The sequence below is a fragment of the Myxine glutinosa genome, chromosome 4, assembly GCF_964187855.1.
Source record: "Myxine glutinosa chromosome 4, kmMyxGlut1.1, whole genome shotgun sequence".
NCBI lineage: Eukaryota > Metazoa > Chordata > Myxini > Myxiniformes > Myxinidae > Myxine > Myxine glutinosa.
The window spans coordinates 66,199,209-66,225,305 of NC_136264.1; the positions used below are offsets into that span (position 1 = coordinate 66,199,209).

General features: G+C 42.3%; 1 protein-coding gene across 1 annotated transcript in view; it reads right to left on the reverse strand.

The window, feature by feature from the left end:
• FAT4 (FAT atypical cadherin 4) overlaps positions 1-26,097 on the reverse strand; it is a 144,372-nt gene that overhangs the window by 88,017 nt on the left and 30,258 nt on the right. The window contains exons 4-5 of the mRNA XM_068114588.2: positions 8,859-9,991; positions 4,816-4,990 (exon numbers count right to left, since the gene is read on the reverse strand). Of these exons, the coding sequence (XP_067970689.2) occupies positions 4,816-4,990; positions 8,859-9,991 (1,308 nt within the window). The remainder of the gene's footprint in view (positions 1-4,815; positions 4,991-8,858; positions 9,992-26,097) is intronic.

Sequence of the window (26,097 nt, forward strand, 5' to 3'; positions counted from 1 at the left end):
AGATAAAGGTGATATAATATAACAATTATCATGAAACATTTACATTTTGTAGTCCATTGTATAATTTAAATAAACATAAATGCAAATTTCGCATGTGGAAAAAGTAAGTACACCCCTACATTTGTCACTACTTCAAATACCTAAAATTAGAATCAGGTGCACCAGCTCAGGTGCAAATGATTAGAACATCGTTAGAAACGATCTTGGGGGAACCTGTCTTATTTAAACCTCAGACATTTAGTTTGGTTTGCTCTTTGTTGATGAAGTGTGTGGCGTCACCATGCCTAGATCAAAAGAGCTATCTGAGGCCTTCAGAAAGAAGGTTATTGATGCCTACGAGTCTGGGAAGGGATTTAAAAAGATCTCCAAACAATTTGAAATCAATCATTCGACTGTCCGGAAGATCATCTACAAGGGGAGAAGATTCCAAACAACTGCCAACTTGTTCAGGCCAGGCTGCCCCAGCATGTTCAGCCTGAGAGCAGACCGCAAGATGCTGAAAGAAGTCTCTAAGAACCCCAGTTTGTCATCACGGGACCTTCAGGTAGCTCTTGCCACTGTTGATGTCAAAGTGCACGAGTCTACCATTAGAAAGAGGCTGCACAAATTTGATCTACATGGAAGGTGTGCCAGGAGGAAACCGTTACTGTCCAGAAAGAACATCAGGGCAAGACTAAAGTTTGCCAATGAACACCTAGGCAAAGACCAGCACTTCTGGAACAATGTGCTCTGGACAGATGAGTCAAAGGTGGAGCTATTTGGCCACAGTACCAGAAGACATGCTTGGCGAAAAACAAAGACAGCATTTGACCACAAGAACCTGATACCAACTGTAAAGCATGGTGGTGGAAATATTATGGTTTGGGGCAGCTTTGCTGCATCAGGGCTTGGGCAGCTCACCATCATAGAATCCACGATGCATTCTTCATTGTACCAGAGGGTGCTTGAGGATAATGTGAGGCCATCTGTCAGGAGGTTGAAGCTCAACCGAAGGTGGACCTTGCAACATGACAATGACCCTAAACATACCAGTAAATCAACCAAGGAATGGCTGAAAAGAAAGAAATGGAGGGTTCTGGGATGGCCAAGTCAAAGCCCGGATCTAAATCCCGTCGAGATGTTGCGGGAGGGATTTGAAACGAGCTGTGCATGCAAGAAACCCCTCAAACATCGCACAGCTGAAAGAATTCTGCATGGAGGAGTGGGCAAAAATTTCTCCCAATCGATGTCAGAGACTGGTAGACAGTTATAAGAAATGCCTACTTGAGGTTGTTTCTGATAAAGGGGGCAATACCACCTATTAGAGCCAAGGGTGTACTTACTTTTTCCACATGCAAAATTTGCATTTATGTTTATTTAAATTATACAATGGACGACAAAATGTAAATGTTTCATGATATTTGTTATGTTATATCACCTTCATCTGTCAATATTGTTGAAATGAAGATCAAATAGCTGTATGTTGAAATATGTTGAAAAAGTCAAAATTTTACACGGGTGTACTTACTTTTTCACGTGACTGTATACTGTATCATTGACCAAGTTAGCTTCTGGCCTACCAAGAAAGTCTGAGTCAGAGGACTACGTTTTAAAAACTGAATCCCATTCCAAATGACAATGTCTCCAGTCTGTGTCTCATTGTCATTCAACAACAAGACAACAACAGGCATTTTAAGGCCATTTTCCATGCTAGAGCAGGGGTTAGCCTTGCGGTCCCCATGACAATCTTCTCCATTTTGCCCTATTTTCTGCATCTCGCCTTGTTAACCCCCTTGCCCGCATTTCTTCATCCACCATCTTTAGCCAAGTCTTTCTCGGTCTTCCCCGTCCTCTACTTCCTTCTACATTCATTTCCATCACTCTTCTCAACCAGTCACTTTCATCCTTCCTCAACACATGACCAAACCATCTCAACCTGTTCCTCTTCACAGCATCAATCACAGGCTCTATTCCCATCATCTTTCGCAATTCATCATTTGTCTTCCTCTCTCTCATTCACATTGCCATTCAGCTGAAGATGAATATTTGACAAGTTACTTTTACTCATTTTATAGTCAGAATTACGTTATCTCTACACTCGTCAGGGTCCAGGTAGCTAACGACGCCAGACCGAATCTTGCTAACTGTCAGTATACCTGGCAGGGTGTTGTGCCAGAATCGGTTCTGCGTCATTGGCTCCATGGGAATGCACGGTCTCTATATCCCTCTTTGAACCTAACCAAGTATAATCCTGAAAAGTATATTTATGTGCAGTGTTTGGCTCACTATTTGAGACAAACAAGATTCAAGCAATTTTACACCAAAAAAAAGAAGTTTTTCAAGTAATAATAATCTCATGGTAGGTATCGGAGTACAGGTTTCGAAGCATATTGACTACATTGACTCGGCCTTGTCTTTTTATCGAGTCGGACGAAAGAAACAACAAGAACAAAAAAAAAAAAAAAAGTCGAGTCTGAGTGCATGAAGAAAAACAAAGATATAAGTCTGATTCTTGAAGTATAGTATCCTCCTCACTGCTATATTCAAACTTGCACTCATGCCTTACCCTTTTCACCTTAAGACCCTTTTTAGACATTTACATCCTTTAGAGTTAGACCCTTTTATACCCTATAGATACATTAGACCCGTTAGACCCTAACTACTTTTGGAATGTACCCATTGGATCCTTAGACCCCTTAGACATTTCGACCCTTACACCCTTTATACCTCTTAGACTTCTTTAGAACCTAACTACTATTGGAACATACCCTCTAGACCCTTTAAACCCCTTAGATCTGTGGAGCCTTTAGGCCTTTTTATCCCTTTTAAGACCCTTTCAACACTAGATCATTACACCCTTTAGACCCATAAATCTTTAGACCCTTTAAACCCCTTAGACCTGTAGAGCCTTTAGGCCTTTTTAGCCCTTTTAAGACCCTTTCAACACTAGATCATTACAGCATTTAGACCTCTTTAGACCCTTAGACCATTTTGCACCCATTTATGGTCGAAAAGGATTTAAGGGTTCTTTCACTGGACAAAAACGAATGGAACGTTTTTCATCAATTCAGGACTGTTTTGCACCACACAATGCAAAATGTAATTAGATGGATGAAACACCATCCTGACAACCCATTCTTTCCTCCGAGACCCCGCCACCCTCCACACACCACTCGATTTGTGCAAGCAAAAGGAATATCATGGCGTTCCAGTTTAGTAAGAAAGAAATTCGGATCCCATGGAAGCCATTTTGAAAAAATGTCGAGTTATGTTATATACGTACACCACCTGCATTTTGTTTTACACCATCTGCACATTTCATTTCCTCAACATAACTTACCTGGTGAGCACACTGTGAAAGTAAATAGCTTCCCCATGGCATTATTGAGTAATAAAAAGATGAGGGCAATGCCTTTCTAAAATCGAGTTTCGCATCAGGAAAACCCAGTCTTTAGTGTAATTAACCTGGAATACTGATGGGAATACCTTTTTTCACCTCTGGTGATTTCGTCGGCTTGTGATTACATGATGTTTTCAGGTTGTCCATCCGGCTGTCTGTCTGTCTGTTTGTCTGTCTGTCCATCTGTGATACATTTTCGTTACCGCGATAAGTTGAGAACAGCTGAAGGGATCTTAATCAGACTTGGTGCAGGTATGTATTATGAGGTAAAGATTAACTGATTAGATTTGGGGGCAGGAGGTCAAAGGTCATAGGTCAGAGGCCATGTTAGGTAAAAATTGTGTGTGCCCACCAGCTTGTGAACAAGTGATGGGATTTTGAACAAACTTGATAGAAGTATATATATGATGCAAAGATGAACTGGTTGGATTATGGTATCAAGAGGTCAAAGGTCAGAGGTCATGTCAGGTAAAAATGTGATGACTTGAGAACAGCTTGAGGGATTTAAATCAAACTTGGTACAAGTATGTATAATGATGTAATAATGTGGGAGGATGCATATTGATCGACATCGTGACATTAAAGAGTGTCGTTCTAGTTTTATATACTTTTTATAAAATAGATACAGATACACAATAGATTTTCCCTCATTTTGGGTTTCTTCTACTTCACAAACAAACTGCTGACATTCATTAGTTTCATGTGTGGGAAAGGTGAACATTTCAAAAGTAAGACCCATGTTCATCATTATTCTAGTATTATGCCATAATGTCCTTCTTTAAATGATGTTTGGCCAAACTTCTCCATGAGCTTTAGTTAAAAAAAAAAAGCGAAGAGAAGAACAAAGAAGTGTGAAAACATGTTCAAACCGAGTCACAAAAGCATTAAAAGAAAAGAAGACATTAATATATGAAGGAGATATGGAGAGAGAATAAAAGGGCAGAGTGTGTCACGTGGTACAAAATAAGTCGTTGGATTGAAAGGAAATCCATTTGAAATAGGTGAGGAATCTTAATTCACGACCATCTCTTATCTTCCCCCATCCAAAACCTTGATTTTTTATACCCCCGTTCATTCATCCGAGATCCACCTTTTTGAAATACCGACTTCTTTCCTGGAAGTCCCAGCAGTGTCAATTTGTTTAATACCTTTCCCATCCCACCCACCCCCTTCCCCTGCCCTCTTCCCCCAATGCCCTCTCCCTCCCACAGATCTCTCAATGTCCTTGTTCTCTACCGTTGTTGTGCTTGTGTGCTTCCCTCTCTCTCCCCATCTTGTCTCCTGCTCCCTTTATTACATGTTTTATGTGTCCGTTTATGTTTTTTGTGATTCATGTTAGCTCTTACACGAGCCTCGACCTTGCATACACACAAAAAAAGGAAAATTCACACAGGTAACATTTACCTTACTCATCTCAAGCCATCTATTGCACCCACCAGCATCAGTTGCAGTGATGATAAGCTTGTGGAGTTGGGTCATCTCTCGATCAAGGGCTCCTTCGAGGAAAACCTGACCATGAGGAGAAACCGAAAACTTGCCAGACTCATTTCCCTCCACCAAAGCGTATGTTAGTTGTCCTCCAGGCCCAAGATCCTCATCTTCTGCCTTCACCTGCAGAAGGTTTTAGGTTTATTTACCTCCTGTTAAAGTGTTGCCTCCTGCTTGCAGGAGAAAGTCCTCAGCATGCAGATTTATCATTGGTGCTTTAATCTTCAAAAATAAGCTATCCTTTAATTTATGACCATTCAGCATTTCAGGAAATGATATAACCTTTGATTGTACTGACATAAACTGGATGTCACAGTAGACTGAAGTTTTGAGGATGCAAATGAACATGCAACGATCGGATTCCCATGTAAATTCAATGAGAATACATAAACAACTAGAACAGCACTCGGTAGAGCGCACACCTCCGCCAGGCTGAACAGTTTGTTTTGTATCCCACTGATAGGCTGGATATGGATTCGGACCTGAACCAAAATCTCATCGGCTTGTTCTTGTCACATAACCAACTCGTCCACCAAGTTTAGTCATGTCATCTATAACTTTTTAAAATATGTTATACATCGCTTTTGGCCCAATCGCTCAATGGAAAAGAATCACTTAAAAATTAAATAATTATCATATCCGAATCCAGATTCAGATCTTCACTAAAATCGAATCTATTTTTCCTTGTCAGACATCCAACCGGTCCACCATTTTCGCCCAAATCCGTCCACAACTTTTTGAGATATCCTGCTATGTATCGTTTTTGGCCCCATCTGCCAATGGTGAAGAATCACTTTAAAAATTAAATAATTATCATATCCAAATCCATATTCAGATCTTCACTAAAATCGAATCTATTTTTCCTTGTCAGACATCCAACCGGTCCACCAATGTTCGCCCAAATCCGTCCACAACTTTTTGAGATATCCTGCTATGTATCGTTTTTGGCCCCATCTGCCAATGGTGAAGTATCACTTTAAAAATTAAATAATTATCATATCCAAATCCATATTCAGATCTTCACTAAAATCGAATCTATTTTTCCTTGTCAGACATCCAACCGGTCCACCAATGTTCGCCCAAATCCGTCCACAACTTTTTGAGATATCCTGCTATGTATCGTTTTTGGCCCCATCTGCCAATGGTGAAGAATCACTTTAAAAATTAAATAATTATCATATCCAAATCCATATTCAGATCTTCACTAAAATCGAATCTATTTTTCCTTGTCAGACATCCAACCGGTCCACCAATGTTCGCCCAAATCCGTCCACAACTTTTTGAGATATCCTGCTATGTATCGTTTTTGGCCCCATCTGCCAATGGTGAAGAATCACTTTAAAATTAAATAATTATCATATCCAAATCCATATTTAGATATTCACTGAAATCGAATCTATTTTTCCTTGTCACACACCTAACCGGTCCACCATTTTCGCCCAAATACGTCCACAACTTTTTGAGATATCCTGCTATGTATCGTTTTTGGCCCCATCTGCCAATGGTGAAGAATCACTTAAAAATTAAATAATTATCGTATCCAAATCCATATTTAGATATTCACTAAAATCGAATCTATTTTTCCTCGTCACACACCCAACCGGTCCACCATTTTCGCCCAAATCCGTCCACAACTTTTTGAGACATCCTATGTATCGTTTTTGGCCCCATCTGCCAATGGTGAAGAATCACTTTAAAAATTAAATAATTATCATATCCAAATCCATATTCAGATCTTCACTAAAATCGAATCTATTTTTCCTTGTCAGACATCCAACCGGTCCACCAATGTTCGCCCAAATCCGTCCACAACTTTTTGAGATATCCTGCTATGTATCGTTTTTGGCCCCATCTGCCAATGGTGAAGTATCACTTTAAAAATTAAATAATTATCATATCCAAATCCATATTCAGATCTTCACTAAAATCGAATCTATTTTTCCTTGTCAGACATCCAACCGGTCCACCAATGTTCGCCCAAATCCGTCCACAACTTTTTGAGATATCCTGCTATGTATCGTTTTTGGCCCCATCTGCCAATGGTGAAGAATCACTTTAAAAATTAAATAATTATCATATCCAAATCCATATTCAGATCTTCACTAAAATCGAATCTATTTTTCCTTGTCAGACATCCAACCGGTCCACCAATGTTCGCCCAAATCCGTCCACAACTTTTTGAGATATCCTGCTATGTATCGTTTTTGGCCCCATCTGCCAATGGTGAAGAATCACTTTAAAATTAAATAATTATCATATCCAAATCCATATTTAGATATTCACTGAAATCGAATCTATTTTTCCTTGTCACACACCTAACCAGTCCACCATTTTCGCCCAAATACGTCCACAACTTTTTGAGATATCCTGCTATGTATCGTTTTTGGCCCCATCTGCCAATGGTGAAGAATCACTTAAAAATTAAATAATTATCGTATCCAAATCCATATTTAGATCTTCACTAAAATCGAATCTATTTTTCCTCGTCACACACCCAACCGGTCCACCATTTTCGCCCAAATACGTCCACAACTTTTTGAGATATCCTGCTATGTATCGTTTTTGGCCCCATCTGCCAATGGTGAAGAATCACTTAAAAATTAAATAATTATCGTATCCAAATCCATATTTAGATATTCACTAAAATCGAATCTATTTTTCCTCGTCACACACCCAACCGGTCCACCATTTTCGCCCAAATCCGTCCACAACTTTTTGAGACATCCTATGTATCGTTTTTGGCCCCATCTGCCAATGGTGAAGAATCACTTTAAAAATTAAATAATTATCATATCCAAATCCATATTCAGATCTTCACTAAAATCGAATCTATTTTTCCTTGTCAGACATCCAACCGGTGCACCAATGTTCGCCCAAATCCGTCCACAACTTTTTGAGATATCCTGCTATGTATCGTTTTTGGCCCCATCTGCCAATGGTGAAGTATCACTTTAAAAATTAAATAATTATCATATCCAAATCCATATTCAGATCTTCACTAAAATCGAATCTATTTTTCCTTGTCAGACATCCAACCGGTCCACCAATGTTCGCCCAAATCCGTCCACAACTTTTTGAGATATCCTGCTATGTATCGTTTTTGGCCCCATCTGCCAATGGTGAAGAATCACTTTAAAATTAAATAATTATCATATCCAAATCCATATTTAGATATTCACTGAAATCGAATCTATTTTTCCTTGTCACACACCTAACCAGTCCACCATTTTCGCCCAAATACGTCCACAACTTTTTGAGATATCCTGCTATGTATCGTTTTTGGCCCCATCTGCCAATGGTGAAGAATCACTTAAAAATTAAATAATTATCGTATCCAAATCCATATTTAGATATTCACTAAAATCGAATCTATTTTTCCTCGTCACACACCCAACCGGTCCACCATTTTCGCCCAAATCCGTCCACAACTTTTTGAGACATCCTATGTATCGTTTTTGGCCCCATCTGCCAATGGTGAAGAATCACTTTAAAAATTAAATAATTATCATATCCAAATCCATATTCAGATCTTCACTAAAATCGAATCTATTTTTCCTTGTCAGACATCCAACCGGTGCACCAATGTTCGCCCAAATCCGTCCACAACTTTTTGAGATATCCTGCTATGTAGCGTTTTTGGCTATATCTCCCAATAGTGAAGTATCACTTAAAAATTCTACTAGCCGGATCCGGATCTTCACCAAAATCTGATCATTTCGTCCTTGTCACATACTATACCTCTCCGCCAAATTTCGCCAGAATCCATCGACAACTTTTTGAGACATCTTATTCACAGAAGACAGACAGACAGACAAACAGGTAAAGGTGAAAACATTACCTCCACCCACCTTTGGTGGCGGTGTAAATAATGGATACAGTCGGTATACTCTACCTTTGAGTATCATGAGTAAAGCTGCAAAACAATTGGTTAAAGTCATGGAATTTTTACTGTCCAGCCGATATGATTCCGGAACGTACGACCTTTTCATACCTGTGCAATGAGCTTGTGCTTTGCATCTTCATTCTCAAGGATGTGCACCACATCACTGGGTCCAAAAGTCGGAGTGCAATCGTTGTCATCCAAGATGGTCACCAGCACTTCAGTTATTCCTGTTCGTGCCGGCTTTCCATGATCCACTGCCTGAATTCCCAACCGGTACTCGGCCTTTTTCTCTCGGTCCAGGAGCCGTGCGACCCACAACTCTCCTGTAGCAGGATCGAGTCGAAAATCACGACCAGCACCACCATCATAACCATCGTCATCGTCGTCAACACCATCGGATCGTTGTTCGTAACGAATCTCCCCGTTCGGCCCATCATCGGAGTCCGTAGCCGAAACACGTGCCACCACCGTCCCCGGTGGTGTGGATTCACGACAGGTGGCCCTGTAGAGTGACTGTATGAACAACGGTGTGCCATCGTTGGTGCTGCTCACTGACACAACTAGTTCCACCAGTGTTGACCGTTTAGGTATGCCCTTATCACTTGCCTTCACTACGAGATGGTATTCTGACATTAGCTTGTGGTTAAGGGCCGCTGAGAGACGAAGCTCACCAGTGATTGCATTCAGCTTAAAAGGAACATCTATTGTCGTGCCCCTACTTCCTTTCGTGCCATCATCGATTTCCTTAAAGTAAATCTCCCTCATATTAGCTTTGGCCTTATCGTCCTGCTCACTTCTTGTCTTTGGCACCTGAGGATCCACCGAGGTTACAAGGCCAGAATTTTTTTGTTTAGCTTGCAAATGAGCTACAGCAGTGTTTCGGCCTTTTCCGAGCACGTACTCCACTTCTCCGTTAGAGCCCACGTCCAGATCGTTGGCACTCACCACCAACAATGGCGTCCCGACAGGCATTCGTTCAGTGACGGATGTTTTCAGATAGGTCTCTTCAAAGGTGGGCGAGTGGTCATTGATGTCACGTACGGTAACACTCACTCGGGCCGTCGCGGTGCGGCGCAGGTGAAGCTGAGAGGCCTGATCGCTCACGGCAATGAGCAGGCCAAAGGAAGCCTGGTGCTCACGGTCTAGACGTCCGGCAACAGTTACAACACCATCTGAATCGACTGTGAAAAGGCCTTCCGGATCTCCAGCCAAAACTGTAAATTCCAGTTTCCCATTAAGGCCTGCACAAGGAAGAAGAGAAGAAACTGTATCAGTGTACATTATCAGAAGGGAGAAAAAAAAATTATTGTGGTGAACGACTGTTTCATTGCATTATTGGTGCTATATATTATATTATTTACATATATATAAATATACACGAGTATGCGAGTATATATATATATATAACTGCAAGATCAGGCAACCAGCTTAAGTTGTCTTATTTCAAAAAAAAAATCACATGTTAACTGCATGTTCAATTTTTATTGCTATTCATACATTTAACCAGATTTGGTGACATTATGGTTAAAGCATCTGCTGCTCTGAGTCCGGGAAGTCGGCAGTTCAACTGTAATCCAAACTGGGTCATAACAAATACTTTAAAAATGGTACGTGCTGCTTCCTTGTTTGATGGTCAGAATCTAAAAGGATAGAGCATTGACAAAAAAAAACCATAGGTTGGCAACCAATGAGGTACCAGCCACGTGCTAGAAAGGCGGTCTCCGAGGGCTTAAAAACCGTGTCTGCACATGCATGCACAAGTTGGTTTAAAATCAAGAAGGGAATCAATAAGATACGGTATGATTCTTGAAATCAAGAATCAAGAATCATACCATATCTCTCTGTTTCATGGCTGATGGGAGAAACACCATTGAGAGACATTGAATGCTTTCCCCTCATTGCCATCCTTCCGCCCTGTGCCGCAACAGCCCTGTGTAACACCAATCTGCACGACCACGGATCGTCCTGCAGCCAAGACCAGCTTGTGCCAGCTCAAGTCCTCTCCTGCCCCTTTGTTTTCATGCAATTCTGGTATTTTCAGCACCATCACTTGGGGTTTTAGGTATATTGTATTTCTTTATTAAGTACATGTGCTCCCTATTCATTTGTATTTTGAGGGCCTTATCTGTCAGTTATTTATTTATTAGTGCCTAGTCTTCACTCCCTTATCCTTTTAATAAATCATTATTTGAAAAGAAACATCTTCCTTCCTTCTTTCTTGTCTTCCCACGTGCAAACCACCAGTTTCTGTTACTAGCAGTTGAAAGATCCTTTGAGGAAATAATATGGTAAATGAACGCAGTGTGAATTTGGAGATCGTTTGGTCATTCATGTAGGTATTTAGACCTCCTGCCCAGACGGTCTGCGTTAGCCGGATCCTTTATGCCACAACTTTTGTCAGAAGTGAGATTGACCGGATTTCCCCAGGGATAAATTGAAAATATAAATTCAAGCATCCACAACTTTTTGAGATATCGTGCTATATATAGTTTGGCCTACCTCTCAACGGTGAAGAATCATTTAAATATACATTATATCGTATCCGGATCTGGATCTTGGCCAAAATCTAATCATTCGTCCTTGTCCCACACCCAACATTAGTCATTTCGTCCTTGTCCCACACCCAACATTAGTCATTTCGTCCTTGTCCCACACCCAGCATGTCCACCAAATTTCGTCCGAATCCATCCACAACATTTTGAGATATCCTGCTCACAGACAAACAAACAAACAGACAGGGGTGAAAACATAACCTCTGTCCACCTTCAGTGGCGGAGGAAACCAGCAACCATTTTGGGGAAATTAGTGGGGAAAGACAGCCAGGAGGTCCCTGTGGTTTGGGAAGCTTTTCAATGATCACAACAATTGGATCATGCCAAAGGATACTTCCAACAAAAGAAAGAAAAATTTAAGTTGTTTCATTAAATTTGGTGTTGGTGATGTTGGTGACCGAGGCCAGGCCAATGTTGGTGACTGAGGCCAGGCCGACGTTGGTGACTGAGGCCAGGCCGACGTTGGTGCCCGAGGCCAGGCCAACGTTGGTGACCAAGGCCAGGCCAACGTTGGTGACCAAGGCCAGGCCAATGTTGGTGACCGAGGCCAGGCCAACGTTGGTGACCGAGGCCAGGCCAACGGTGGTGACCGAGGCCAGGCCAAAGTTGGTGACCGAGGCCAGGCCAACCTTGGTGACCGAGACCAGGCCAATGTTTGTTGGTGAGCGAGCTGGCATTGGAGAGGGTCGTGCTGGGGCCCAAGATGATTGAGGCCGATCCTGTGGGGTTTGACTCGCCACTGAAATTTGTCAACCCACCACTCTTGGAGCGTGTGCTCACGGCCGCAGGACGGGGGTTAAAATGGAAAAATTGCTCAAATAGGAAAAGAAAGGCCATTGAGGAATGCCAGTATGTTGGAGCGCAGAAGTGCACAGAAAGGATTTCACACGACGGAGGATGCCCAGTCGGCGACTGGCTTTGGAGGCCAGCTTGGAAATGTGGTTTTCCCAGGAAAGATCATGGCAGATAGTGAGACCCAAAAGCTTGAGTGGCAAAACCTCTTCAAGAGAATTGTTCAGAAAGTAGATGGGAGGGTTGTCCAGTCAGTCTTTTCAGAGAGACATCGTAAGAGTGTGAGATTTGTCAGGATTGAAAGACATGTTCCACTTGCTTGACCAGTTTGTGATTTTGTCCAGGTCTGCAGAGAGTGAAGAGGCTGCAGCCTGCCGATCTGAGGGTTGAGATATTGAGCGGCAGAGAGTGGAGTCATCAGCAAAGAGATAGAGAGGATTTTCCAGAGAGTCAGAGAGATCATTAATGAAGTCCAGAAAAACCTTTTCACCTTTTCTCCTTTTATAGCAACCTCGCAACCTTTTCACCTTTTTCTAAATTAAATTCTTCACTGAGGAGCATTTATTTTTGTTCTTCATCTTTTTCCTGAATTGAACCTCACATCTTCTACATCTGAAAATCCCAGATTTTGTTACCAAATTTCCAGCAATACCACCGCACTGCTTGTGAAACAATCTATAACGCTGCCTGCGTTGAATTGAATTCTGTCCAAATCCTTCTCTGCATAATGAACAACCCCATTGACTTGAGGATAGGAGATGGTGATGACTTGACTTGACCAGGTGATGACTTTCTTTCCTCTGTCCTTCTTCACCATTCACCATAACCTTCGTTTATATTAATGTTGACACATCAACGTTCCTTCGACATTGCACCTTTCCATTTTTGAAACATCACTTTTTCTTTTTTCACTTTCAGCATTCAATACTAAGCCAACAGAGCATGGGAATAGCAACATTTCATTCTTCGTCAAGTTACCATTCATTTACGGTATATTTCTGAGAGCTCATTCAACAACTGCTCTTGGTACATTGCAATTTGCTTTCTCTAGGGGTCTAAGTCAACGTAAACATGGTACAGATTCCTTTTCTGTGCCAATATACTTCTCCTAGCATTGCCTCAAAATAAAAAATCACTTGGTTGTTGATCTACATGGCTAATAAACAAACTGGTTGTTACCTTCGCAAAAGCGGAAGGTTATGTTTTGATCGCTGTGTATTTATTTGTATGTCTGTGTGTGTGTGTGTGTGTGTGTGTGTATGTTATTCGCATAACTCAAAAAGTATTCAACCGAATTGCATGAAATTTGGTGGGATGATTGGTTATTATACGGGACATATTTGATTAGATTTTGGGAGCAATCGGGTCAAAGGTCAAGGTCAAGGTCACGAAAAGGTCAAAATCGTATTTTAGTACAGTACAGAACAGTAGCTGCGGCGAAGGTATGCGCTCTACCGAGTGCCCGTTCTAGTTGTCTATATTTCAAACTTTGCTTGATCTTCTTTCAACCACCTTTTCAAATACTTTCAATGCCTGCTCAACTGGTTTAACTTCTCTGTAAGATGAACATAATAAAAAGTCTCCCTTCATCTTGATCAAGGGAACAAGTGATTTTATTTGCCTAATCTTCACAAATCACTCCTTCCAAGACCTTTCAACACAACTTTGTCATCCATTGCATTCTTACTTCTCTGTCATTTTGCCGAACAATTCGGTTGGACCTGCTGCCTTTCCTTTCTTTAATCCTCCTAACAGCTGATTCAACTTTCTCTTCTGGACCTTCAACTTTATTACATTCCAGGTGTAATATTACAAGATGATCCCATCAAGTGTGGACATTGCAAACAAAGCATTGCGTCTGCACATAGTGCTCAAACGCAAAAAGGAAAAGTCAACATTGCTGATTGAGGTTTCAGTTCCCAATGACTTTGAAGTACATACTGCAGAAACCAGAAAAATGATCAAATACCAGGAGCTGAAAAATGAGGCCAAGAGGACTTGAAAATTTAAGAACGCTCAAATTGTACCATTCATAGTCAGCGCAACAGGGATGATCAGGAAAACCCTTACTGAGCACATAAAAAGCATTCTGGGGAATATCACTACAAACTAGTTACAAGTGGATGCAGTCAGAGGTTCAGTGAGGATTCTAAAAAGAGCCCTTGGATCGAAGCAATGAGAATGAAGTTTCACAATCTGGTTCATGAATAATGATCCTTTATTGAAAAAGGAGGTGGAGATTTTGAGTTCTGGGAGAACTTCCTCCCACCTCCTTAAACCCCACAGTTGGAGAAGAAAACAACCAACGGGAGAAGCCGTACAAGTGTTTTCATTCTATCATTCTCCCATTCTTTTTCTTCATTCAAGAGTTTCTCAAAAACGGTTTTCCAATCCTTCTCAATATATTTTTCACTGGATGTCCGTTTTTGTTTTTGATGCAATTACTTCGACCACATCTCTTCTACCCTTCAACAACTGCCTGACTATTTGGAAATTTTTATTCTTGCCCTCTGATGTGTTTTTTTTTTTTTTTTTTTTTTTTTTTTTTACAGGATCTAAGGTTCAAAGTGGAGCTGCCAAACATCACACAAATGGACATACAGATAAATACATGAGACACAACATCGGACTGTTAGATGAGACAAACACACCCAATGAGCTTGGGGGAAATGCTGTCACTTCCCAGGGCACTGAGTACCAGCGACATCGCAACAATGGCATCGCATTTATCACCGCACTCAACAGGGCATTCCCGAAGAGGAATTTCCTCCTCCCCATATATGGGTATTTTCAGTTCTCTTATTCCTTTAAATGCTGAACATCAAGCAAGGAAGCAGCACGTACCATTTTCAAAGTATTTGGTATGATTTGGCTGGGGTTTGAATCGCCGACCACCCAGACTCGGTGTAGACTGTAGACTGTAGAGGCTATAACCATTACACCACTAGGTCTTTTTTTTTTGTATACAGAATCGAGGCTCGTGTAACAGCTAACACATTGATCATGAAAACATGCACAGACACATAAAACATACAATGAAGGGAGTGGGAGACAAGAGTGGGAGAGGGAAGCACACAAGCACAACAACAGTAGAGCACAGGGACGTCGGTAGATCTGTGGAAGGGAGAGGCTGGGGGAGGAGAGTAGAGTATACGGTACAAAGCAAATGAACACTACCAGGAATTTCAGGAAAGAAGTTGGGGATTGAAAGAGGGGGATTTGGGGTGTTTTAATGGGGGTAGAAAAGATCAAGGTTTTGGATGGGGGAAGATAGGAGATGATGGTGAACAGCTGTTTTGAAGACCTTGAGGGAGGAGTGGGATTGAATAGAGTGTGGGAGTTTGTTCCAGAGGCGGGAGAAAAGAGGAATGAAAGAGTGAAGGTCAGCAGAGAATCTTGATTTTGGCAGTTTCACCAGAAGCGGGTTGCTGGCAGATCTTGTGCATCCTGCAGGAATATTTGGGGGGCAGAGCACAGACAGAGCAGGGGGAGCAAGGCTAGAGAGGAGTCGGTAGAAGACAGAAAGTCCACCAACCTGCCTGCGGTGAGCAAGTGAAAGGCCCTCGGAGTTAGCTTCATCGCGGGAAATTCCAATGATTCTAAAAGCTTTGGTTTCTACAGCGTGAAGCCGAGATAGGTTTGAAGCAGGAGCACCAGCCCAGAGCGGAGAACAGTATTCAATTGAGCTGCGGATGAAAGCCTTGTATGTGGTGAGGAGCTCAGAAGTGCCCAGAAAGGACTTCGCACGACGGAGGATGCCCAGTCAATGACTGGCTTTGGAGGCCAGCTTGGAAATATGATTTTTCCAGGAAAGATCATGGCAGATAGTGAGACCCAAAAGCTTGAGTGACAGAACTTCTTGGAGAGGATTGTTCAGAAAGTAGATTTGAGGGTTTTCCAGACGGTCTTTTCGGAGAGACAAAGTGAGAGTGTGAGATTTGTCAGGATTGAAAGACATGTTCCACTTGTTTGACCAGTTTGTGATGTTATCCAGGTCTGCAGAGAGTGAGGAGGCTGCAGACTGTCGATCTGAATGTTGAAATATGCAGCCGCAGAGAGTGGAGTCATCGGCAAAGAGATAGAGAGGATTTTCCAGAGAGTCGGAGAGATCATTAATGAATACCAAATAAAGCAGAGGGCCCAGAACACTGCCTTGGGGAACTCCAGCCTGGACAGGAAAAAGCTGAAGGTTTTTCCCCATTTTTCATACATTTCCTTTTTGTTATCCATATTTCCTTAATCGTTTCCTTCTTCGATCGTCAATAATCCTCTTTTTAATCACAAGGATCTTTACTCTTTTGCCCCTTCTCGTAACCTTCTTTCTTCTCTTTGAGCACTTACAGACTTGGCATTTAATATGGATTTTTTTTTCTTTCTTGACTTGGGTTTACTTTCTGAACTCAGTATATCAATCTGGTGAGTTTCTTTTACACTTTGGTGATTTATTTGTTAAAAGAACCATGTCACTGATTGTCTGTCGCAGCTAGACGTCAACAACAGGATTATATCACAGGTGGCGTGGCAAAATGTACGGACAGGTGCATTTGATGATTGGCTTCACAGTCGGGTATAGAAGGGTTGTTGCGTTCTGTATTAGTGGAAAATAACTGCTGCACGTCTCCAAAAGTTATTGCCGCTTCCTCTGGAGATGGTCCGTCAACTTGACAATGCTGTTTGTCATGGAGTGGTGGCTTTACGAAATTCTGGCATGAAACAGCGTGCTATTGCTCGGCAGTATGGCATCACTCAAGGTCAGGTGTCAAAGATCCTGAAACGAAATGCTCAGAGGGGTGTCCCTACTCCAATACCGAGGCCAGGACGTCCACGCAGAACCACAAGGAGAGATGATCGCCAGCTGCACCGGTTAGTCTGCAATGGCCGTACCAAGTCAGCTAATCGGCTTCGGGCTGAGTGGCAGCAACTGACAAATGTGCCTGTATCCAGAAGGCTAGTCAACCAATGACTGGTTCAAGCAGGCTATCGTGCCAGGCGTCCCCTGAGAAAGCCACGCCTGACCAGACAACGCAGCCAGCGCCGATTGCAGTGGGCCAGAGAGCACCGTCAATGGCAGCCAGGACACTGGAATCACGTGACCTACAGTGACGAGTCTAGATTTCTGGTCTATCGTCAAGATGGCCGCGTCCGAGTGCGCAGACAAGTGCATGAAGCCCACAACGAAGATTGTATAGTGCCAAGAGTCCAAGCTGGAGGTGGTGGGGTGACCGTTTGGGCTGCTTTTCATGCAGGGGGCAAAACTGACCTGGTTGTTCTGAATGGAAACCTGAACCAGTTCAAGTACAGGGTCATTCTGGAAGAAACATTGCTTCCATTTGCTCATGCAGCCTTTCGAGGAAACTTTGTCTTCCAAGATTGTGCATTATCATGCACGGCCTCATCGTGCTCGCATGATCCAACACTTTCTTGCTGACCCTGGTGTAGAGCATATGGAGTGGCCTGCCATGTCACTGGATATGAATCCGATGGAGAACTTGTGGGCAGAGTTAACGCGTCAAATCGACAACTTGGACCAGCAGCCTACGTCTGTGCGTGAATTGCAGCAGACTATCGTCACTGCATGGCAAGCGATTCCTGTCCAAACCTTGGCAAATCTCGTGAACAGCATGCCTCGACGTGTATGTGCTCTCCTGAATGCTCGTGGGGGTTACACGAAGTACTGAACTGTAATTTTACTGTCCGTAATCCCAGTCATAATTTAGCTTTTGTTTTTGTTGAAAAAAAATTTGGCTAATGTGCAAAATACAGAGATACTTCTGGAAAACGTACAGAAGTTTAACACAGTACTGTCCATGAATTGAGTTCGATATCAGTTTACATCACTTTCAAGGATCAATTTATTTGCTTCGAAATGTCAAATGTGGTTTTTGTTTCTTTTAAAGGTCACATTAACAAAATCTAGAATAATTTCAACATAATTCCAATGAACTTTTGGTTCTAAGTCATCTTGAAAAGTAAGTTCACCCCCACAAAAAAAATATTCCATATTAAATGCCAAGACTGTATTTGACTCAAATATTCCACCACCATATTTCTTGTTCCTTTTGAAAACTGCCAGTGGTTATTCCCCAGGTATTTCTGCCTGTCTTCAACCAAGCATTTTTCATTGAGCCCACATAGCATCTCCATATTCAGAGGTTACAAACTTCATGTCATTTTTTCAGATTCTCATCTTGAAATCTTTATCTTGTTTCCACATTTTAAGCTTCCAAATTCTTGCACATGGAATTTCCTTGAGGCCTTTGCTTTTCTTTTTACATGGGATATAAAAATCTCCAACTCCCAATCGATGCAGAGTTAAACATTTTTCATCGGCTATTACTTTCACATTGCTTATACCATTATTCTAAAACTCCTTCGCAGTAATAGGCAATCAAATTCGCTCTTTGCAACTGAAATTCAGCAGTTGTTGTTTTCTCTTCTTGACGTAGGTATTGAGGACAGACATATCCGTATCTTTCGCCATTTTTTATATTGCTTCTCCTGCCTCATTTCTTTCACCACATCCAAATCAACTACAGACACAGTTATATCCATTTGGTTTCTCACCATGTCGGTTCAAATCTCTACCAATAATAATCATAATAATAATAAGAAGAATTCATTTATTTTGTATAGCGCTTTTCAAGAAGCCCAAAGGCGCTTTGACAGAGTGCAAAACATAATGCATAACAATACATGAAAACAACAATTGCAAAAAGACAAGAATCAATAGGGAAATATTTAAAGCAAAAGGAGGGAGAAGGAGAAGAGATAGTCAGGGGTTAAATGCTATAATCACTTCTTTTTTACAGGTTATTACTTGAACCAAATATTGTAGTTCATCCCATAATGTTCTTCGTTCTTCTTTATCTCGACTTTCTTTGGGTGATATGTGCTTGCAATATTAAAAATTTCTTCTTCCATAATAATTTTCAGTGTTATTATTCTACAATTGAATCACTTTACTTCAATCACTCTTAGGGTAAAACTTTCTGCAATGAGAACACCCGTAGCACCAATGCCCTTTTGATCTCCATATCAGAATTTTTTTTGAACTTTCTTGGAGCCAACAACCCTTGTACTTTGCACTTTCCAACTCATTTCTGAAGGCACCAAATGTCAACTCTTCTTCTTTTTAGCATTTCAAAGACTTCTGTACTCATTCCTCTTCTAACACGGCATCATCGTACGAACATTGATCGTTGCTCTCGCTAATCGTTTTTCTTTCTCCTTGAAAACTCTATCTAACCAGGATCGATGATTCATCCTGGGCTGTTCGCCACTGCAAATGCAGTCATTTTGGCCTTGCACATCATTACTGCAGTTACCGAAGGTGGACGCAGGTTATGTTTCTCCGGTTGTTTGTCTGTTCAGTTGTGTGTCTATCTGTGAACAGAATGTGTCGAAAGGTTGTGGTCGGATTCGGACGAAACTTGGTGGACAGGTTGGCTGTGTGAAAAGGACAAAATGATTGGATTTTGGTGAAGATCCGAATATGGATTTTTTTTTAAATTTTCAAGTGATTCTTCACTATTGAGTGATAGAGCCAAAAACGATATATAGCATGATATTTCAAAAAGTTGTGGATGAATGAATGAATGAATCATCGTTTTAAGGCCATTTTCCCCGCTAGAGCGGGGGTTAGCCTTGCGGGCCCCATGACAATCATGGTTCCCTGTTTTGAGGCAATGTTGTTGTGGCCGGATGCCCTTCCTGATGCCAACCCTTGGTCACGCTCTTAGGATGTGCAGGGATACGGTGTACCTATTCTAAATCGGGGTACACACCGTGATCATTCATACCAGCAAGCTGGGTACTCAATTTGCCGACCTCGGAAGGATGACAGGCTGAGTCAACCCCCCTGGCGTTAATTCCGCAATCGACCGGGATTCAAACCCAGGATCCTAGGATCCCAAGCCGGCACCCTAACCGCTAAGCCAACACCAGGCTAAAAAGTGCGTCGAGTCGAGTGGATGCATTATGATAAAACTTGGTGGATGAGTTGGTTAAGTGACAATAACAAACCGATTTGATTTTGGTTGAGGTCCGAATCCAGATCCGGCCTTCAGTGGAATACAAAACATAAACTCTTCAACCTGGCAGAGGTATACGCTATACCGAGTGTCGTTCTAGTTTCCTCTGGGTTGACCACCACTCATTTTGTCAAGGGTAGGTGGACATTGCGGTGGTATAAGCTAAAATATGCCTAATAAAATGCACTGCGGTAATCTTCATCCTGATGAAGCAGCACATACACAGAAGGAAAGAAAATGTGAAGTTAGATTAACAGAGAAAAACAGATGATTCATTGTTGCAAAGGTATACAACCCCTTTGCCTAATTAACCCAAATCATTTCAGGAGCAAGTTATTTGTTTGAAAAGTTACAAATTATTTGTTTAAAGGACATATCATACCATCCAGGCTCAACCCAAATCAGGTTGCCTATTCAAACTCAGCAACCCGGCAAGCAGGAAACTGGTTTGGGATGTCACTGAAAATTCAACAATGAATTTGAAAGATATGCAAGGCTCTATGTCTGAGATGGGGGTCAGTGCTCATCAATCAACAATATCCCATTCCCTTCACAAAGCTCCATGGACAGGTGGAAAGAAAGAAGCCATTATAAAAAAAGATGCATCATAAACCTCATATGGAGTATGTGAAAAAGCATGTTAATGACACTGCAGGCATACGGAGAAAAGTTTTGTGGTCAGACAAGACAAAAATTTAACTGTTTGGTCGAAATTCAAAGTGTTACATCTAGCGCATGCCTAACACTGCACATCACTCAGTCAACACCATCCCTAATGTCAAGCATGGTGGTAGCAGCATCATGTTGTGGGGCTGCTTTTCATCAGCAGGAACTGGCAAGTTTGTCAGGATAGAAGGGACAAGGAGTGGCGGCTAAGGAGTACAATCCTTGATGGGTAACTACTCCGCCACTCCGATAGAAGGGATGGTGCAAAGAATAGGAAATCCTTGATGAAACCTGCTTGAATCAGCCATGAATCTGACATGGGTAGGAGATTCACATTTTATCAGGACAATGATCCAAAAGACAAAGCTAAAGCCACACTGGAGTGGTATCTATGCGGCATAGTAAAAAATACGAAACCAATTGTTCAAATTGTTCTAAAAGCACCAAAATTGGCACACATGTAGATTAATACATTCTGAACAATTTTGGATATGGAGGCATTCAAGATTCTCCCCGTAGCACATTTGGCGGCCATTTTTCAAAATGGCCGCTATTTACCATTAGCGTCATTGAATATGTACCATAATTTGTCTTTTTGTGGATGCTAGAGGTGATAAGTGTGCTAGAGGTGATAAGTATTGTACAATTACACATACTTGTGTGCTTACCAAATAAAATGGCTACCATTTTACAAGAAAAATGAATTTTACTTTACAGCGGCAGCGGTGGTGGCAGTGACGGCGGCTGCAGTAATAGTATAGTGTTGATAGTCATGGTACTTGTAGTAGTAGCTTGTGGTAACATGGTGGTGTTTTGTGTCTCTGCAGGTGAGGCTTTGATAACCATTCAACTGGTGGTGGATTACAGCAGCAGCAGCAGCACCACCTGACATCAGAGACGCGTTGTTCCAGACTGCAGCCATGGCAAAGAAGTTCCAACTGGTCGATACTTTTGAGCAACGTACTCCCACAACACCTCCTGAGACAAACTGGAAGCTGTGTCTTGTATGTCAAGAGGAGACAACAGAGTCACTTGTCTGCCCAGTACTGTCTAAACGCCGAGACCCTGGGAGTGGATACACGACAATGGCTGCAAACTTGGTCAAGTTTGATGAACTAGGGAAACTGCCAAGAACTGTTCAGTTACAGAGACTAGATGAAGGACAAGGTGTTGAGGCGACAATGGTTGCCCACCAGGCCAAGTGGCATAAAACATGTATGCTCCAATACAATAACACAATGCTACGAAGAGCAGAAAAGAGACTCATCGCAAGCAGCTCAGCATTTGGTAGTACTGACAATGTCCCAGCCAAGCACGCCAGAACACACTCTTCAGAAGCCACTACCAGCGGCACCTCCTGCTTTTTCTGTGGAAAGTCTGGCACAGAGACCCTACATGAAGTAGCAACCTTCCAGGTGGACACACGCGTACGGAAGTGTGCAGCGCAAGCTGGGGACAATGAACTCATGGCCAGGCTCAGCATGGGTGATATGGTGGCTCTGGAGGCCAAGTACCATTCCAAGTGTTTGTTGGCTCTTTACTATCGTGCAAAGACCACTGTAGAAGCCGAGCAGAAAACTGACCATGAAGGTGTGATGTCAAGAATCGTACTGGCTGAACTGGTCCTGTATATCGAGGAAACCCACCTAGAAGAGGGCACCGCCCCAGTCTTCAGACTCGCAGATCTTGCAAAGCTATACACGACAAGAATGGAACAGCTCGGGGTTGCTTTGTGCAAGAAAGTTAATAGCACAAGGCTGAAAGAGCGCCTGTTAGCCCAGTTACCAGGCCTGAGATCCCAGAGCAAAGGCCGAGATGTTCTACTAGCGTTTGATGACGACATTGGTGAAGCGCTAGGCAAAGCCTGCGAGCAAGACTGTGACACTGAGGCAGTTCACCTTGCGCGTGCTGCACAGATAGTTCGTCGATATATGTTTGAAGACACTGACCGATTCCGTGGATCATTCCCGGGCGGTTGTCAGGAGGACTCTGTGCCAAACATACTAGTTGCAATGGTAAATATGGTGCTGGATGGCCCCAGCATCAAGAACCAAAGCCATTCCTCTTCGACACAAGCAGCTCTTTCCATTGCGCAGCTTCTCAAGTTCAACAGTGTCAAGCAAAGTCGGAAGCAGGGAGCAACCAAGACACAGGAGCCTCCAGCTGTCAGACACAGTACGTCTCAAGAAACTCCTCTTCCAACCTATGTTGGGCTGATGCTGCATGCTGAAACACGCAAGAGAGGACTTGTGGACAAGCTCTTCTCTCTGGGCCTAAGCATCTCATATGACAGAGTCCTGCGTCTTTCTGCCCAGATGGGAAACAGCGTGTGTCAGCTGTACCGCATAGAGCAAGTGGTCTGCCCGCCTACCCTGCGTGGCAATGTGTTCACAACTGCGGCTGTGGACAACATTGACCACAACCCAAGTGCCACCACAGCCAAGAATTCATTCCATGGAACAGGAATCTCGCTTTTGCAACACCCAACGTGTGCAGATGAGGGAGTGGATCGTAGCATTGCTCTCACTGGGCGTGATACTGGATCAAAGACGGTTGAGCCTCTACCAGAATATTACACGGATGTACGTCCTGTTGCTTCCTCTGTCAAAGGGCAAACGATCCCAGCTACTTCTGTGACCTCTCTTAGACGCCACAACTTTGAGCAGCACATAGAAGATGAGTATATGTGGCCGGAGAACACGAGAAGTGTTCTCAAAGATGCTGTTGAGGCCTGTGAAAACACATCATGGGCTGCATACCATGCAAGGCACCAAGATCCAAAGCAACCAGTCATCACACCAACGTCCCTGCTTCCTTTGTTCCAGGAGAGTGCTCACACTGTGGCAATGATCAGACACTCTATTGATGTAGTCAGGAGTGCAGTTCAACATCTCAACCCAGGCCAAACTCCAGTTCTGACTTGCGACCAGCCACTATTCACTCTAGCAAAACAGATCCAGTGGAAGTGGCCAGACACATATGGAGAAGACCAACTGGTGGTGATGTTCGGGGGGTTGCATATTGAGATGACGGCACTGAAGACCCTGGGTGACTGGTTGCAGGGAAGTGGGTGGACACAAGCACTGGTACAAGCAGAGATCACAACTGCAGGAACAGCAGACTCATTTCTTCGAGCAGCTCACGTCACACGCACCAGAAGAGCACACCAAGTCACAGCGGCTGCGTTGTACATTCTCCAACGGCGTGCCTATGACCAGTACAGCACCACCAATACAGAAGATGATGAGCACCCTGGAAGCTTCGAAGACTGGTGCAGTCAGAGAGAACAGAGTTACCCGCAGTTTCAGTACTGGTCAACAGTCTTGGCACTGGAGCTGTCCACTCTGATCTATGTGCGATCTCTGAGAGAAGCCAATTTTAGCATGTACGTGGATGCTCTGACAGAACTGGTTCCGTGGTTCTTCGCACTAGACCACACGAACTATGCCCGCTGGATACCAGTGCATCTGCGGGACATGGCAGAACTGGCAAACAAACATCCAGATGTCTTCACAGAGTTTAGCAACGGACACTTCACAGTCCAGAAGACCAAGAGGATCTTTTCAGCAATCCCTATTGACCAAGGACATGAGCAGAACAACGCGTATGTCAAGGGTGATGGAGGAGCCATCGGCCTCACAGACAATCCAACTGCACTGAGGCGCTGGATGGTTGCCGGACCAGAGGTTGCTAGAGTGATTGTGGAATTTGACGACTTCAATCTGCATCCACACGACCAAGAGGAGACACGTCACCACGAGGAGACACCAAGTGTGCAGAACACTTTTGCCAGAGATGTGCGCTCACTCGTGGCCGTCATTGAAGAGCTGGGCAACCCTTTCGAGGAGGACAGTCAGGACTTGCTGGTGCTCGACACAAAGGAGATCGCAGACCCTGCAGTCATAGAAACAGTCCGTAATGCCAAGCAGATTGGCCAAGACCAGTTTGAAGCATTCTCAAAGGAATGCATCGTGGACAGAAATATCTAAATATCTGTTAAACACTTATTGATGTTAATTCTGATGTAAAAAAAAGGAATTTTGGCCCATCTAGCACCATACTAACGACACATAATGAAGTCTATGTAATGACGCTAATGGTAAATGGCGGCCATTTTGAACAATGGCCGCCATATCTTCCACAGGGCTAATCTTGAATGCCTCCATATCCAAAAATGTTTAGAATATATTAATCTACATGTGTGCCAATTTTGGTGCTTTTAGAACAATTTGAACAATTGGTCTGCTATGCCGCAGGACTATGGCCGAATAAGAAGAAAATAAATGTTCTTGAGTGTCCCAGTCAAAGTCCCGACTTGAACCCAATTTAACATTTATGGCCAGACTTGAAGATTGCAGTCCATCGAGGATTCCCATCAAACTTGGCAGAACAGGAGTAATTTCCACGTGAAGAATGGGCAAAGATTTCACCATCTCACTGTGCAAAGCCGGTAGAGACCTTCCCAAAAGATTCATAGCAGCCATTGCTGCAAAATGTGCTTCCACCAAGTACTGGATACCTAAGGGGCTGGATACCTTTGCAACTAGCGAATTTTGAATTGTACATCTTTTTTGCAGGTATTCCTGACATGTAATCTCATTCAACTATAACAGTGTTTAGTTTAATATCTTCAGTTAACACATGAATATAAAAGTTCATTTGGAAAAATTGTTTCCACTCGTACATAATTCGTAATTCATTTAAATGTGGAATTATTGGTAGGGGGTGAATACTTTTACAGGCCACTGTGTGTATGAATATATACATACACAAGTATATGTATATATATATATATATATATATATATATATATATATATATATATATATATATATATATATATATATATATATATATATATATATTAGGGTGGGCTTCAAAAATCAAAATCCAGATTTTCTCCGGGACATGGTCTATCTTTGTTCCTTTTGGTGTCAAAGGAAACCACACCAAATTTGAATGGAATCCAATGATATTTAGGGGTGCCACATCAGTGATGAATTTTCCCCCATGCAAAAATAGGAATTCCCATTTTTTGGGCTGTATATACACAAAATAAATACATAATTATATATATACATTAAATATAATATTAAAAATAAATATATAGTAAATATACATTAAATAATAAATATACATAAATACACATTATACATTATATATATACAATATATTATACATACAGTTTTGAGACTTCCTATGATCACTATCTGGGCAATTTTCATGCATGTTTTGTACAGGTTCCCGGGGTCAGGGGTACGCTTTTTTAGTGTGTAATATGTAGGCCTAACTTATTGACTGTGGCTC